Here is a 14,090-nt window from a genome sequence, read left to right as displayed (position 1 = left end):
ATATTTGTGTCAGAAAGCAGGGAGATCAATAACATCCTGAAAAGAGAGCAACCTCAGGGATACAATTGCTCCACTTGAAGGGAAAGGAGAGTGGAATACAGAAACTATTGCCTATGTTTATCAAAACAGTGGATTTCAACAGGGGATAGCAATCTATTTTTCAGCACATTTGGTGAAAAAGATACAACACAAACATCTGAAATGTGTTGGGGGGTTTCACTCAAAAAGAAAATACGCATTAAAAATATTTATATCAACAGAAGCATGTCAATTTGGCATAAACCTAACTTTTCTCTCAGTATTGCAAAGTCAGGAACAGGCAGGATCAGACAATAACTCACCACTGGAACCACTGGTCTTTCTTTTTCTTTACTTTGTGCAAAATCGAAACGATTGTTATGCTATTTCATTTTCCCTACTTTATGATTGTCTACAAATGAAAAATAATATAACATGTCATTGAAACATTCAGCAACCCTGGATCACATGTTAGTGGCTTTGAGTTCACCCATCTCATCCTTTAACCGGTTGCGTTCCCAGCCTTGGCGAATGCGCATGAGCGGACGGTTCACGCAGGGGAGGACGAGGACCAGCTTGAGCACCAGTGTTACCGAAGGAACAATTAGACAGAGCATGGAGTCCAGAGGAGTGTACCATTTATACGTAGATTTGCGAAGGAATTTATCCCAGGCATAAATGTAGCAATGTGCAGTGGAGAGAAAAAGAGTCAGGTAGCCCAGCGTCGACTGTGGGGAAAAAGAAACACACACACACACACACAATGGTAAAAATTAAAGATTAAATACAAAAGAGTTCAACAAGAAGACGATAAGCTTTCTGTTATCTGTTAAATAAACATGAAACTAGTGTTGAGTTTATTAAGTAGGTAATAAAAATTTTATTTCAAGCACTTTGTGATCAACATCACAAAGTGCTTTAAAATAAACTTACAGAGCATAAAAGCAAAAGTTAATCAAACACAAGTAAAAAATATGGGTTTAGCTTAGCTTAGCAAAAATACTGAAAATGTGTGGAACCTTTGTCCAAAGGTAGAAGGTTTTTTTAAAAAATCAAATTAACTGGTGAGGTTTAGAGGCGCTCAGTTTTGTTGTGACAGTATTTGCTTTCTCCTTTTGTCATGCTACTCTAAGCTAGGATAAGTCAACTCTAGGCTGGTACGAGCAAATTTACCACACAGACAAACTAATGGTATCAACTGTCTCATCTAACTCTGTGGAAGAAAGAGAATGAGAATGAGCTATCTCCCAAATTACCAAACTATCCTTGGAAATGCTTTATGCTGAATTTAAGACTGACATGCACAGACGCAGACATAATAACAAACAACCTAGTGCATAATGTGCCTCCATTTCCATGTTTTAGCATTTGCAATAAGGGCAAACAGCAGAGAAAGCAATCAGTGCTATTGCTATGGCGCAGTAATAAACTGTGCCCCTGTGTGATGACGATAAGGGATCTTGCACCTACTTGCACCTTATTAAACCAGTGGAGAGCAAATATCATATTACACAGTGTCCTAGCATTTTTGGATATTTGCTTGTATTCAGGGCTTTATATTCCCATGTTGACAACAGTGATCACAACTAGAAGCAAAAAGTAAGCTTATGTAAGCATATTATTGTTATTTCATGTCTTATTTCATAACTCTTCTCACTAGATCATAAGAATTAGTTTGACTTTCACCTCCATCTCTGAGTACCATTCGCTGTCTGAGGTCTATCTATGGACCTGACCTTTACACAAATGGGCCTGTGACCTGTATTAAAAATCTTCTCACTGGAGGATTATACCAGGTATCATAATTCTATTTAATGAATAACTTAACATTTAAAATCCTTGGCTAAAGTCTCTCTGTGTGCCTGTGTTAGGCGGCTAGTTAACTAGGCTCTAGGGAGACAAGTGCCAGTGACATATTGCTATATTGCTTTTACAACACTTTAATAACTGATAAAAATCTAAGAAGTTCTAAATGTAGATTATCTAGAAGGCTCTAAAATATGCCTTTACTGATATGAAACACGTGACTGATAAAGCATGAGAATTTAAAGGTGTGCATGAGAAAATGCACATTCACACACAGCACATACATGTGAAGGACTGTGCATTTTTATCTGCACTGACCTGAACAAAGCTGAACTCTCTCCAGCTGAGAGTGCCTCCAACAGAGGGCAAGGATGTTAGCCCCAGCAGGACAAAAAGAAAGAAGCCCAGGATTCCCAGTGCATATAATGAGTCAGTGCGCCATGCGCTGGTATTGTCAAAGTAAAGTGGAGTGGTAGTATTTTTCTTCACCTACAAGGAAGAGAGAAAAGTGGAGGGACTGTTATTGCAGTGAATGTTCTACATGTACATATAAGCTTTATTTAATATTTTTCTTTGTGCAGGATTGCAGAAACACTCCAATCAGTTTGCACCAGCCTGCTGCACTTTACCTCATTCAACACATTGGAGATGACTCTTTGTCTGTCAGAGTAGCGGGCAGGAATGATTAATGTGTAGATAGCATGGAGCAATGCAAAGCCTAGTGCAAGAAGACCCAACTGTTTCCTGCACAGCATCCAGCGATCTAGCCAATTGGGGAAACGCCTGGAACATAGGAAAATGAGTTAGGCACTTTACGCTGCAAAAATCATGCCCTTTTTTTTTTTTTTACATTGTACCAGGAATGAAAATGTTTATGTTTGATGCCTGACCTGTACTTGGTCCCTCTGTAGAGCTGAAGGAACCCAGCTATAGCTCCAGGGAGGTAGCAGAGCGACAGCATAATGAGGGACACAACTGGAGTGATCTGACACATGGAAAATAAAAACACAATGAGAAATGTAAAATACCGTTTTACGAGCAACTAAACAAAGAGGAGCATATCTTTACCTTGTTGGCCACGGATATCATTATGCGGTAGGAGATATCTTCATCATTTTCCACATATGCATAGATGATATCTCTAATGACCAAATACAAGAAAAAGAAGGCAGAGAGGCCGAAAGCCACGTACAAAGGCATCCTCCACTCTGGGAACAGCTGCAGAGGAAAGTCCTCCACCTCTTTAGCAGCTGACAGGGACCCTTTGTCCACAACAGTGAGGCCTAGTTTGGTGGCCATCTCTGCCACATCCCGTTTTGCTTCTCCATTGTTCCCACACAGGTACACCTAGGGCATAAATAGAAATAGTCTATAAATGTGTATTTCTCCAAAGGCATATAGAGCTTGTCACAAATATAAAATTAAAATTTTTTAAAGGTTTGAAAAATTCTCACTAAGCTTTGCACTGCAGGTTTTATCAAAGACTCCTGAAACAGGAATAAATGATGCTTTTGTTGGGGGCTTTTCAGCCGGCAGTCTGGTTCTCTAATGAGTATTAAGGCAGCAGGACAGCATATGTGCGACTGATTCAAAAACCTACACCTTCTGCATTCATGTCTGCAGGCAGGAGAATTTTTACCAGTGCAACAGCACGGACCATTAATCTATTCTTAGTCGTTTCTGACCAAAATGGAAGATGATGCGGTTTTAGCTGTCTGTGAAGTTTCATCGTGTCACTAATATTATCTTTTCTTTGCAGTTACAAACTGTATTAGTTGGTAAATTGATGAAAGCAGATTCCAAAATAATAATATGAATATTAACATTTATTAAAATTTTTCTCTCAACACTTTCTTATGATCTGTGTTTCTATTACTAATAGATGACTCACCTGATTCGAATATCTAGTGAATGACTGCACAGCTACACCTACATTGTGTGTCCACAGAATTACCCTTGTTTTATCTGTCACCCACCGCTCCTTCAGTTTTTTGGGAAGAAGCCCCTGAAAATGTATTACTAGGTAAGCACACGTGCCTACTTTATATACATATGCTGCTCAATATGTAATCCCATTCTAGATCACAGCATGGTGAAGCTTATTACTGCACTCACAGCTCTGTGATAAGACAATTAACTTGTTTGTAAAAGGCGAGAACTAACGAGAGCTAGAGAGTGTGTGACAGAGAGAGAGCAGTTTGACAGGCATATAGGAGAGTCAGTGGGATTGAGCAGTTTTCCCCAGGTGTGTGTGTGTAAGTGGACCGGGCAGCCAGCCATGTCTCCCTACATTACTGCACCAGTAACAGCAGGGGACAGCCGACAGACTAAATCTCCATCTGAATGTAAATGTGACAGAGCCACAGCCCCGCTGTGGATCTAATCAAATTGCTGGCTGGGGAATAGCACATACTTAAAAGCATGAGTGTGTGTGGATATATACTGTAACTACATATGCGCTGATAAAGAAACACCCATTCAAACACACACACCCTCTTTTCTCTCACAGCTACCTGTTTTCAAAGAAATAGAACACTGCAGTGGTTTGTGTGTGTGTGTGTGTGTGTGTGTGTGTGTGTGTGTGTGTGTGTGTGTGTGTGTGTGTGTGTGTGTGTGTGTGTGTGTGTGTGTGTGTGTGTGTGTGTTTACGTGCACACGTATGGGGGCTTGTTTGTGTTGAAGAGGATTTGAGGCAGATTCAGGTTTGGTCTCCAGAGGTTCGAGCATGTTTGTGTTTCTCTTTGTAGCCGTGAAACGGAAGCTGCAATAAACACTGGTCTTTCAACTTTGTAAGATCATGAAGTGTGCTTGTTTGTGTATTTTTACAAGCGCTGCCCTCATTTTCTCTCGCATTGTTATGGTAAGACAGCAAAATCAATAATCAGCAGCAACAAAACTGAAATCAATTGCTTCCCTAAATTTTGCACGGCGTATGTTGAAGCAGTCTCCTGTTATTAAGCAGTTCAAGAGACATTTTTTCCCATCGTAAAACAGAAAATGCTGAAAGCAGATGTTATTTTGTAGTTTGAAGTCAAACATTTCTCATGGTGATCAGATCAATTTAGTAATCTCCTCTTTCTGTTACTGCTTTGTTTGTATCTTTATTCTTGTCAGCCATAGTCTTCCTTAAGGCTCAGAAGCTTCCTGACTTTGTTTTGTCTTAAGCCAGCTGACATCTTTTTAACAGATCCCTTACTTCTACTCTTGTCTTACCTGTCTTCCTGCTAGAAGTCCATTCTGCAGGGCCCAGGTGGACAGGGTGTTAAGGCCTTTAACAACGGCTGCTTTAGGGACCAGCCTAGAGAACACACAGAAAGGACTTTAGTTGCTATTGTTTCTTTTACAAAGACGCCCAGGGGAAAGAAAAAGTCTCAAAACGATGAGAATCAATGTTTCCACTTCAACCGAATGGATACACAGCAGGCTCACCTGTCAAGGGAGCTGCAACCACTTGATTTGTTTCACTTCTTTAGGATTCAGTTTAGAGTTTTGATCTCTCATTTTCCAAGAGGTCTTTAGGAGCATTTTTCCACAACAATGTCATTCTCACATAGATTTGTAATAGGCACAGTTGCAATGAAAGAAAAAGATATCTTTGACAACAAATAAAGATTGAACAAAAAAAGGTTAGGCTCCCTTGATGAACAGAAGGAATGACTTGCATGCACAGTGTATTCATGAATGAGAGACTCTTTTTCTTTTCCATACTTTTGAGGGCGTATGTTACCTCTGCAAGTAGACGGCATTTGCTTCCATGTACATGTCTTTCTTCAAGTTGTTACTGAGGTCCGCCAGCACCTTGAAATAAATCCATCAGCATTGATTGAGTAGAGAGAAAAAATAAAGTAGTTAGAATATTTGTCATTTATTTCATGCACATCCTTTTACAAAAATCATGTGAATGATTCCGTTAAGATGTGAACAGCAGAAAACACTGACATTACACACACATAAGGTGTGACTGGATAACGTTGTGTTTTTGTGTAGCACCTCTTGTCCACCCTCCTCACTCTGTGTATTCATTTCCCATGATTACATGTCAGTAGCCTCTGGTTCTTTCTCCTGTATTTTATGCTTTCTCCTCTCTCCGTACCTTTCTGGAGATGTGTCTCGATCCATAGCTGCTTGGTTTTGACCTGTGGTTACTGTCCCTGCAAACCTGCTCACTGTTTGTTATTTTTCAAGTGCTCTTTTTTTTTTTCTCTCCACTCTCCTGTCACCCCCGACCGTTTCAGACAGACAGCCCCTCAGCCTGAATTTGGTTCAATCAGAGGTTCTTCCTCAAGAGGGATTTGTTCAGTGTCTTTCTGTAATACTGTAAGGTCTAGAGCCAACTAAACCGCCCTCAGATAACGTCACAACAACACACAAATAAATTACTAATAATTTTGTCTCTGATTTGCTTTCCTTAAAAGTTTTTGTTTCCACTTCAAATATTTCTAAATAATGGGCCATTTTGATCTGCTTGTGTTTTTAATTTCCTGAGTTATTTTTGTTTATCATGGGCTAAAATGTAATATTCCCACATGTAACTTGGCCATTGTTTTAAAATGAGAATAGTTATTATTATTAGTAGTAGTATTACACTGTGCTGTTGCATGGCATTAGTTGTTGTTAAGATTTAATCCTTAATTCATGCTGCAAATAAAAGTTACAAAGTAGCATAATCATCTTAGCAGGATTTAATTGATAAAACAATGCAAACCTAAAAGTAATCGTTTTTTCATGTCTTTTGATCTGTAACAGAACTAAAGTAATGCTAATATTTAATGTTTTCTTAACAATTCAGAACATTTACTGAGGAAAATGTTGTGGTTAATGTCTTGAGGACAAACTGTTCCACAATCCAACTGAGTGCAGAGGTGTCAGAAGATGTTCAAGCGAAGTAATAAACTTCCGAGATCTTGAGATTATTTTATTTAAAAAAAAAATTTCACAAATCACTGTCAAGGATTACCTACATACGCATACAAAAGCCCATTTTCAGACGTCCTCTCTCCTGTCTTACGGCGGCACTTTGCTTTATCCAGTGTGAATGTGTTTAAAGTTTTTTGAGACTGTAATTGAAGCTACGCAGGCTCAGATTGACCAATGTATTGCTTCTTTAATCAGCTGTGCTAACACCAGTTAGACCTTTAACATAATGAACTTGCATTAGGTAATGCTGTTATCAAAATGAGTTACAATTAATCAGTCATTGATTGTCAGACCCATGATTTAGATAACATGTGTCTAAAAATTATTTCCTTGATATATGAATGACACAGCAGTTAATATTTATATGTTCTCTCAAATAACATGAATTATTGCTGACAAATCGCCATGATAATTCCGTGAAAATGTCATTTTTAAACCCTTGCTATCATGTTTCACATGTGGGAACAAATGTAATAACCGATGTGTACACAATATGTTAAATATTGTTTCCAGGCCAGCTGGAAAATGAAAATGTAGAAATGTGGATTCACAGAAAGAAAGAGAAAAAAAAGAGTTTAAAGGTGTTTAAAGATTTAAAGGTGTATCTTTTTGATTCCAATTTTAACTTTGGACTAACCTTTCTTTCAAGTTGAGGTGCCATCTTCTCCAGAAATTCATAGTGTTCTCTGTGAACACAAACGAAGATCATCTTGGCAGACCGGGCTGATTCTTCATGGGTCATCACCTCCGCAAAACAAAGGACAGAACATGTTTGAGATACGTACAGTAATGTTTCTAAATTTAAAAACTCTATTCAGTTCAATATAATGCCATAAGTCATACCTGAGCTCCCTCAGGCAAGGGGCCACAGCTGTGAGGTCTGCGGCTGCCATACACCACCCTGTAGCCGGATTGGAGCAGACACAGGCCCAGAGAGCGTCCTAAGTCCCCAGTCCCAAAGATACACATCAGCTCAGGCTCAGGGCCATCTCCCGATGCCAGTGGATGCAGCATCGCACCTTCTGTCTTCATGTTCTCTGATATTTCTTTTTCCACACTTATGATCACACACTGAGATTGGATGGTCAGTTTTAGCTGTGTATTTATAATGTTTTGGAATCTGACCTATACACTGCCTCGCCCACTTTGTGCGTGATTCTTCTTTTAACCTCTGTGTGACATAAGTGTGTGTAATGAAGTTATTATAGCTGTTTATTACATCTGCAATCAACATCTGAAATTGCATGTGTTGGAATGCAATATAACTCATATCTGTGTTTTGTTTTTTTCGCAATGTGAGTCAGCATTTTATCCATGATTTCTTTTGGATGTATATTTAGTTTATTTTTATATTGCTTGTGCTCATCAGCTATTGGCTGATAGAGCAAGACTTTGAACTCTAAATTAACTGTATGGGGAGCCATCTGCACTCTGCAGCAGTAACATTAACCTCAGATTCGCACTTTTTTAACATTTTATTATTCTTAGAAACGCCGACTGCTTCATCTACCTAGTTCAGCCAGAATTTGACTTTTACATTTGGTAATAATAAAAAAAATCTTTTGCTACTGCTTTCTAGTGCTGCCTTATTCTATTTCTTCTGTTTCCACTCTAGACATGATGCCATGTGGGAAATCCTGGCCCACAGATTCATTATCATTTCAAAACCCGCTGTTCCAACCAAACAACCGGGAAGAGAATTTCTGCAAATTTAGTGTTCATGTCCCCATGGCTTAAACATCTGCAAAGTTGTGACACAAACAGACTCAGTAGAGCAGAAATGAAGCTTGGCACATATGTAAGTGTTTTGCGTGTGGCTGCTTTGCTTTGTATGAATGCATGGGTCTGTTCGCAACTGTCAGTTGGTGTATATATGTGTGTGTGGTCGAGCGTGTGTGTGTGTATCTGTGCACTGAAATGGGTCAGGAGGATCGGAGCTGAACAGAGTCCCAGCTGTGATGTGAGGTACCAGGGGAGTTGGCTTTGTGTAGACAGAATGACTACCTGGCTATAGAAATGACACACAGCATCACATCAACTTTAACTATTTGCACAAAAATATACTCATCTCCATAAAAGCAGCCTCATTCAAATAACAATATACATACATATAGCCAGAAATATTTATGGCAGACAAGCAGCCTGTTACCTCAGGAGCTTTTACACTCAAGTCCATAACCAAAGCGTTAATGTCTACCAGGGGGTATATCGCAGCAAAATGAGAAATCATTTTATGCCTAACCTTTAAGGCATCCATTCACTTGTAGCACTGTTAGAATAGACCTGATAGCAGATTCACTCCAATGACTCATTTACTAGCTCTGCCTCCAGGACAACTCTCTTTTCACGTCCTGTTCTTTCTTTCTTTTTCTCTTTGCATCACCACTTAGCCCTCTCCTCCAAAGTCTCCGTTCTTTCTGTGCACTCAGTTCCTAGTGCTCTCCCACCTCTTAGCCAAGCTTTCTCTAACTTAATAATTATTGAACCCACCGAGTAAATTAAACCTACGTTGGCTTTAATTATGCTGTCCAAGGCCATGACTGTCTATCCGAGAAAGTTAGGTAACCTTCAAGAATAGTTCTTCCCACCTAACGTGATCAGTTTAAGTTTTTCCCACAACTCTTTCAAGTAAGTATTTCATCATTAGTGACTGTAAATAGCTCTTGATATGTTTGTCTATATATGTGGTTGATTTGCCTATTCATGTTTTATAGATTCCAGAAAAGTGTGAAATTCTCACGTGTCATTCACATGGGGCAGCAAATATGTCCCTGGAATAGAAGAAGAGAAACAGAGCTGAAAGAATTCATCACTTTATACTCTTTTGAAGTGACTAAGCAAAGACAGTTAGTGGCAGTGTTGCCAAGTCCGTAATTTCCCACAGAACTGGGCTACTTTTGAAGTCTTGCCACAGGGTGAATTTATGGTCCACTTGTTGGGTAGACCTAATTTGCATGAAAATTACACGAATATCTATAAATAACCACACATAAGTTACATGAAACAATGAATTCATACTCAGACCCTGCTAAATCAACCGCAGATCAGATCAACATGTAAACAATTCCAGCTACATTCAACCACGCACAGTATGCCATAATTGCCGCACAGTGTGGGCACTAAGCTAGTTTTGTCACAGTCGTGTCTAAGGAAGGGAAATGAAAGAATTAAGCAATTCCAATTGTATTATTGATATCAGTTATCAGTTTGATTACTTATTGATTTTCTTATAGATTCTCAATGAGTTCTCTCACTTTGAGAGTGACCATCAAGCAGCAGATCAAACACATTTGTGCAAATGAATTGCATAATGTGGGTCTTCGCAGCCAGCAGCGGGGAGTTGGCGAAGCCAGCTCGCACCGGCATCTGCAGGAAGAAGACGTGACTGAAGAGGAATTCGCTGTCGTCCTAGGAAGGACAGCATGGGTGGGGGGATGCCGGAAAACGGTTATCACAGGACGGTTGGACAGCGGATCCAGCAAGGCCACCACGTGTTGGTATTTCATGTCGTCAGCTGAAAAGCCACGGGGAGCAAACTGAGCTTCAATGTGCACGAACCACGAAGGAGGGTCATGAAGCCAAAAATCCAGCAGCTTAACTGCCACAGCAAAAATTTAAACGTGCAGCTCTGTAATCACTTTCGACATAAATGAAGACAGAAAACTGAAGTTGGGCTAGCTGGTATATAATGATGTGCTGCGTGGTGGCTGGCTACACAGCTTTGGTTAGCACAACATAAACACAGTGAAGCTTGAGGATGAACGCTAAGGTTTTTCCACTCAATAAAAGTTAACCTGAGAGTTCCCGATGATTAGGGACAAATGTAATTGCATGGCAGGATGCTGTAAACGGACCAAACTTCAGTCAGGAGAACAACTGCAATACAAGGTTAGTCATTAATATACTGCTGCATGGGCTGGGCCATAGGTACATTGTAAGGTTTTAAAAGCTGAGCTTTAAAAATGAAAACTGATGATAACAACCGAGAGAAGTCGACAGTGGTCACTGACTTTTTTTGGGGGGGGGGGGGGGGGGGGTTCACATTAAATAAAACAAAATTCAAAGCATTAAACAGGTTAAAAACACAACAGCCTTAATAAATGCAGAGTAGTTTGTATCCGGAAGCAGGGTTCATACGTCATCACTTAAAGATTGGATATCCCAACTGCTGTGGATGTTTTAATGCAGTGCAGTTGTTATTATTAAAACTTGCCACATCCTGTTTATGACAGTTACAATAAACACTGTTCCTTAGTTTGGAACTACAGTGGATACTCATATTACTCACTCATCCATCGCACATTAGCCATGGACATCTGGATTAGAACTCCAAAATTCAAAACCTAAACCATACAAACTCACATTGCTGCTGAGTCTCACTGATATGATGAAATGTCTCAGACATCCATTGGAAGCAGTTAAACTAAACTGTTGTATTGTCTCTGTTGTATGACAAAGCAAGCACACGTAAACTTTTAATTGCATTTTTAAGGACAGTCTTTCTGCTGCAGACAGATTTTCTAACCATGTGAGTATTTTGTGCTTTTTCAAAAACATCTTGCAACATTTAACCGTAATGCGCTCTGGGACATGTTTACATCGAGCATATGCTGAGCCTTCAATTTATAAATGTCAGGGTGGAGTTGCAAATTACAGCACACGTGAGAAAGCACACTCAGATTCTTCCAGTGTTATCTGTCACTCTGCAGTGCATTAAAAACATGCGTATAATAGTGAGCGTTGAACATTTGTTTTGCCAGCTTAATGGACAAAAATAAAGAATTCACATTTGCAAGCAAGAGTGAATGGCTGTGGTGGGAATTACTTGAGATTACAGCTGTTTCCAGGCGTCATGAGGCACGCACAATGAGGGGCAGTTGTTAAAGACAGTTTTCAGTGAGAGTGCGCCTATTATACATAGTGCCATGGTGTTACAATGAGCAGAGAACAGCCTGTAAGATAGATTAGTTCTAAGAGATTTCTGTTATGGCAATGCATTACATATGAGATTCATATTGAGGCTCTGACTGAGCTCAGGTTTTGAGGTTGTTGAAAAAGCAGTGGAAAAAAAATGGTAGGAAGACAGACACACACTGGCTATACGATGAGACACAAAGACAGAAACATAGGGAGCATAGCAGAGAGACTCAGGCACAGAAAAAAAGACACCAAGAAGAAGAAATTGAAAAAAATTGTGTTTCAGTAGAACAAAGATGCTTGTTACAACCAGTTTCCCATAAGTATTCCCAGAAATATTCTATAAATATTCCATTACCAGCTTTCCAGACAGAAACACTTGGGATGTTCATTATGAAACACTTAGAGTAGGTTTAAGGAGAATAAGAAACACTTTGAATGAAAGTGCACCCTATTTTTTTTTAGATGTTTGTCTTTGATGAAGTTGCTGCTTTAGGGCTGTTGAGATAAATGAATAGTGCGTGTCCTTTTGTATAGCATGTACACATATGGTGTGGGTGTTCTGTTATGGGTTATGTTTGTCTGTCCAGCTCAACATGTTCACTGATGTAAAGAAATGTTCATGTGTGTAAATTTATAGTCAATATTCCATTTTTATCATGTCTACAACAGGCCTACATGCATTATAGAAGCATCTCAACTCGGAGAGCCTCATCCCCTATCTCTGCTTTAACAGGATGAGCCCTGACTGTATGTTTGATGTTCAGAATCTTATCTGGCAAGCCAAGCGTCAGAAATCAGAGGCTGGGAGGAGCTGCATGAAACTGCAGATTTAGAGATTTTCCTCTTTCGTCCGGCACACATTGCTGCTGAATTATATGGCCTTGGTTATTTCAGAACTCAGGCTTTTTAAGAACAGAGGGGACTGGGACACTTTGAAAATATCTCCAGAAACACAATGCTTGCATGGGATTGTCTTATCCTCTCCTTGGATAGCAAGCTTTGATAATCTTTTTGCCTCGTTTAACTTCTTTTCCTCCCCTCCACCCTGCGCCGTTCTTTGTGTGATCCAAGATAGAAGAAATTGAACAGTCTTTTTCGGTTTACATGCTGAAAAGGTTGAGATTAAGATCTCCAATGTATCTGTGTCATTCTACATAGTCATATCTCCACAAACAGCTGTGGTCTGCAAATAGCATGCATCCCCACTGTTCGTCCTTTGTGGCTGGAGGGAAATTGACAGCCCATTATGAGGCTGAGATAGGCCTAAAGAATTTTTCGCCTCATCTCCTCAGCCATACCTCCAGTCAAGTGAAAGAGCTGACAAGGTAGGAAAAAGCTGACACGGAAGTCTAATTCTGTAATGATGTAAACCTCATAGTCATCAGAGGTGCAGGTTCCCTACTCTGTATTTTTTAACGCAGGTGGTGTGCTGAGGGAAAACGACAGAGAGTCAGGAAGCATGCAGTATGCTCAGGTTCACAGGCAATATGGTTGTGAATGGTGATGAGGCAAACTGTTGTTGCTAGGTACAGTTTCACAGCAAAGCTATAGTTAACAAGGCGACAAGAACGTTCCTGACAGCCAACGATGGCATTTGTTCTAATTTCCTTTCAAACTACCCTCTGGGTCGCAATGCCTAAATGAGGTTACTGATGATTGGTGCAAAAAATAATTATGAGCCAACAGTCCTCTTAGATCAGCAGCATGGTAACCATGTTTGTGTATGGCCCTGACTGGCAGTCAAGATCATAGCTAGATATCTATCCTTTTTTCCATGTAGAGTTATATCGGATTAGTGACTTTTTTTCCCCGAGTGTCTCATCTGTTGTTGTTTGTATTTATTGATTGATTGATTGATTCTTTATTTTGAACATGTTGAAAAAGTACAACAAAATAGAATTAAAAGAGACAAATGAACAAAGCAAAACAAAAGGAAAACGAGCGTCTCATCTGTTGTTGTTTGTATTTATTGTTTTATTATCGTGAAAAGCAACACAAAGCTGTGGCATTTGTTTGTGTATCCTTTTAATTAATAAGGTCTCTTTCAAAGAAGGTTAAATCTCTGCTTTCTCCGGTATGTGGAGATGATAGACAATTTCCAGGTGATATTTGAGCTGTAGCCAGGAATGACTGCCTGGAATTGTCTTTTAAAATATAAAAATTCTTGAATTAATACAGACTTGTCAGTTCTGGTGTTCTCTGGCCAGCATTCATGCCACCCACATTTTTCAATGATGAAGACATTTAAGTACAAAGAAAGTTCTTGCTTTGAGCACCCACTAGAAACTCAGAGCTAGATGGATGCCCAGCACTCATCAGACTAGAAAACAGAAAACCAAGAAGGACAGGGGGCTTCAAAAACAAACAGAAATACATAAAATAGATGTAAACACACAGCAAACAGATAAACAAAGTCATTTTCAGATTTT

The 14,090-nt window shown here is 39.5% G+C and overlaps 1 protein-coding gene across 1 annotated transcript; it reads right to left on the bottom strand.

The window, feature by feature from the left end:
- Window positions 1-482: 482 nt before the first annotated feature.
- On the bottom strand, window positions 483-7,773 carry LOC308405780 (metalloreductase STEAP4-like; the record flags this gene model as incomplete). The annotated part of the gene is made up of 9 exons (XM_080896524.1): window positions 483-746; window positions 2,143-2,313; window positions 2,454-2,607; window positions 2,715-2,809; window positions 2,893-3,171; window positions 5,038-5,122; window positions 5,552-5,622; window positions 7,379-7,486; window positions 7,585-7,773. The coding sequence occupies 9 exons, from the start codon at window positions 7,771-7,773 to the stop codon at window positions 483-485; spliced, it is 1,416 nt and encodes a 471-aa protein (XP_080752650.1).
- Window positions 7,774-14,090: the final 6,317 nt, after the last annotated feature.

Source organism: Rhamphochromis sp. 'chilingali', assembly GCF_963969265.1.
Source record: "Rhamphochromis sp. 'chilingali' genome assembly, chromosome: 11".
Lineage (NCBI taxonomy): Eukaryota > Metazoa > Chordata > Actinopteri > Cichliformes > Cichlidae > Rhamphochromis > Rhamphochromis sp. 'chilingali'.
The sequence above is the reverse complement of the archived record's forward strand: the minus strand, read 5'-3'. Positions and strand labels throughout refer to the sequence as shown.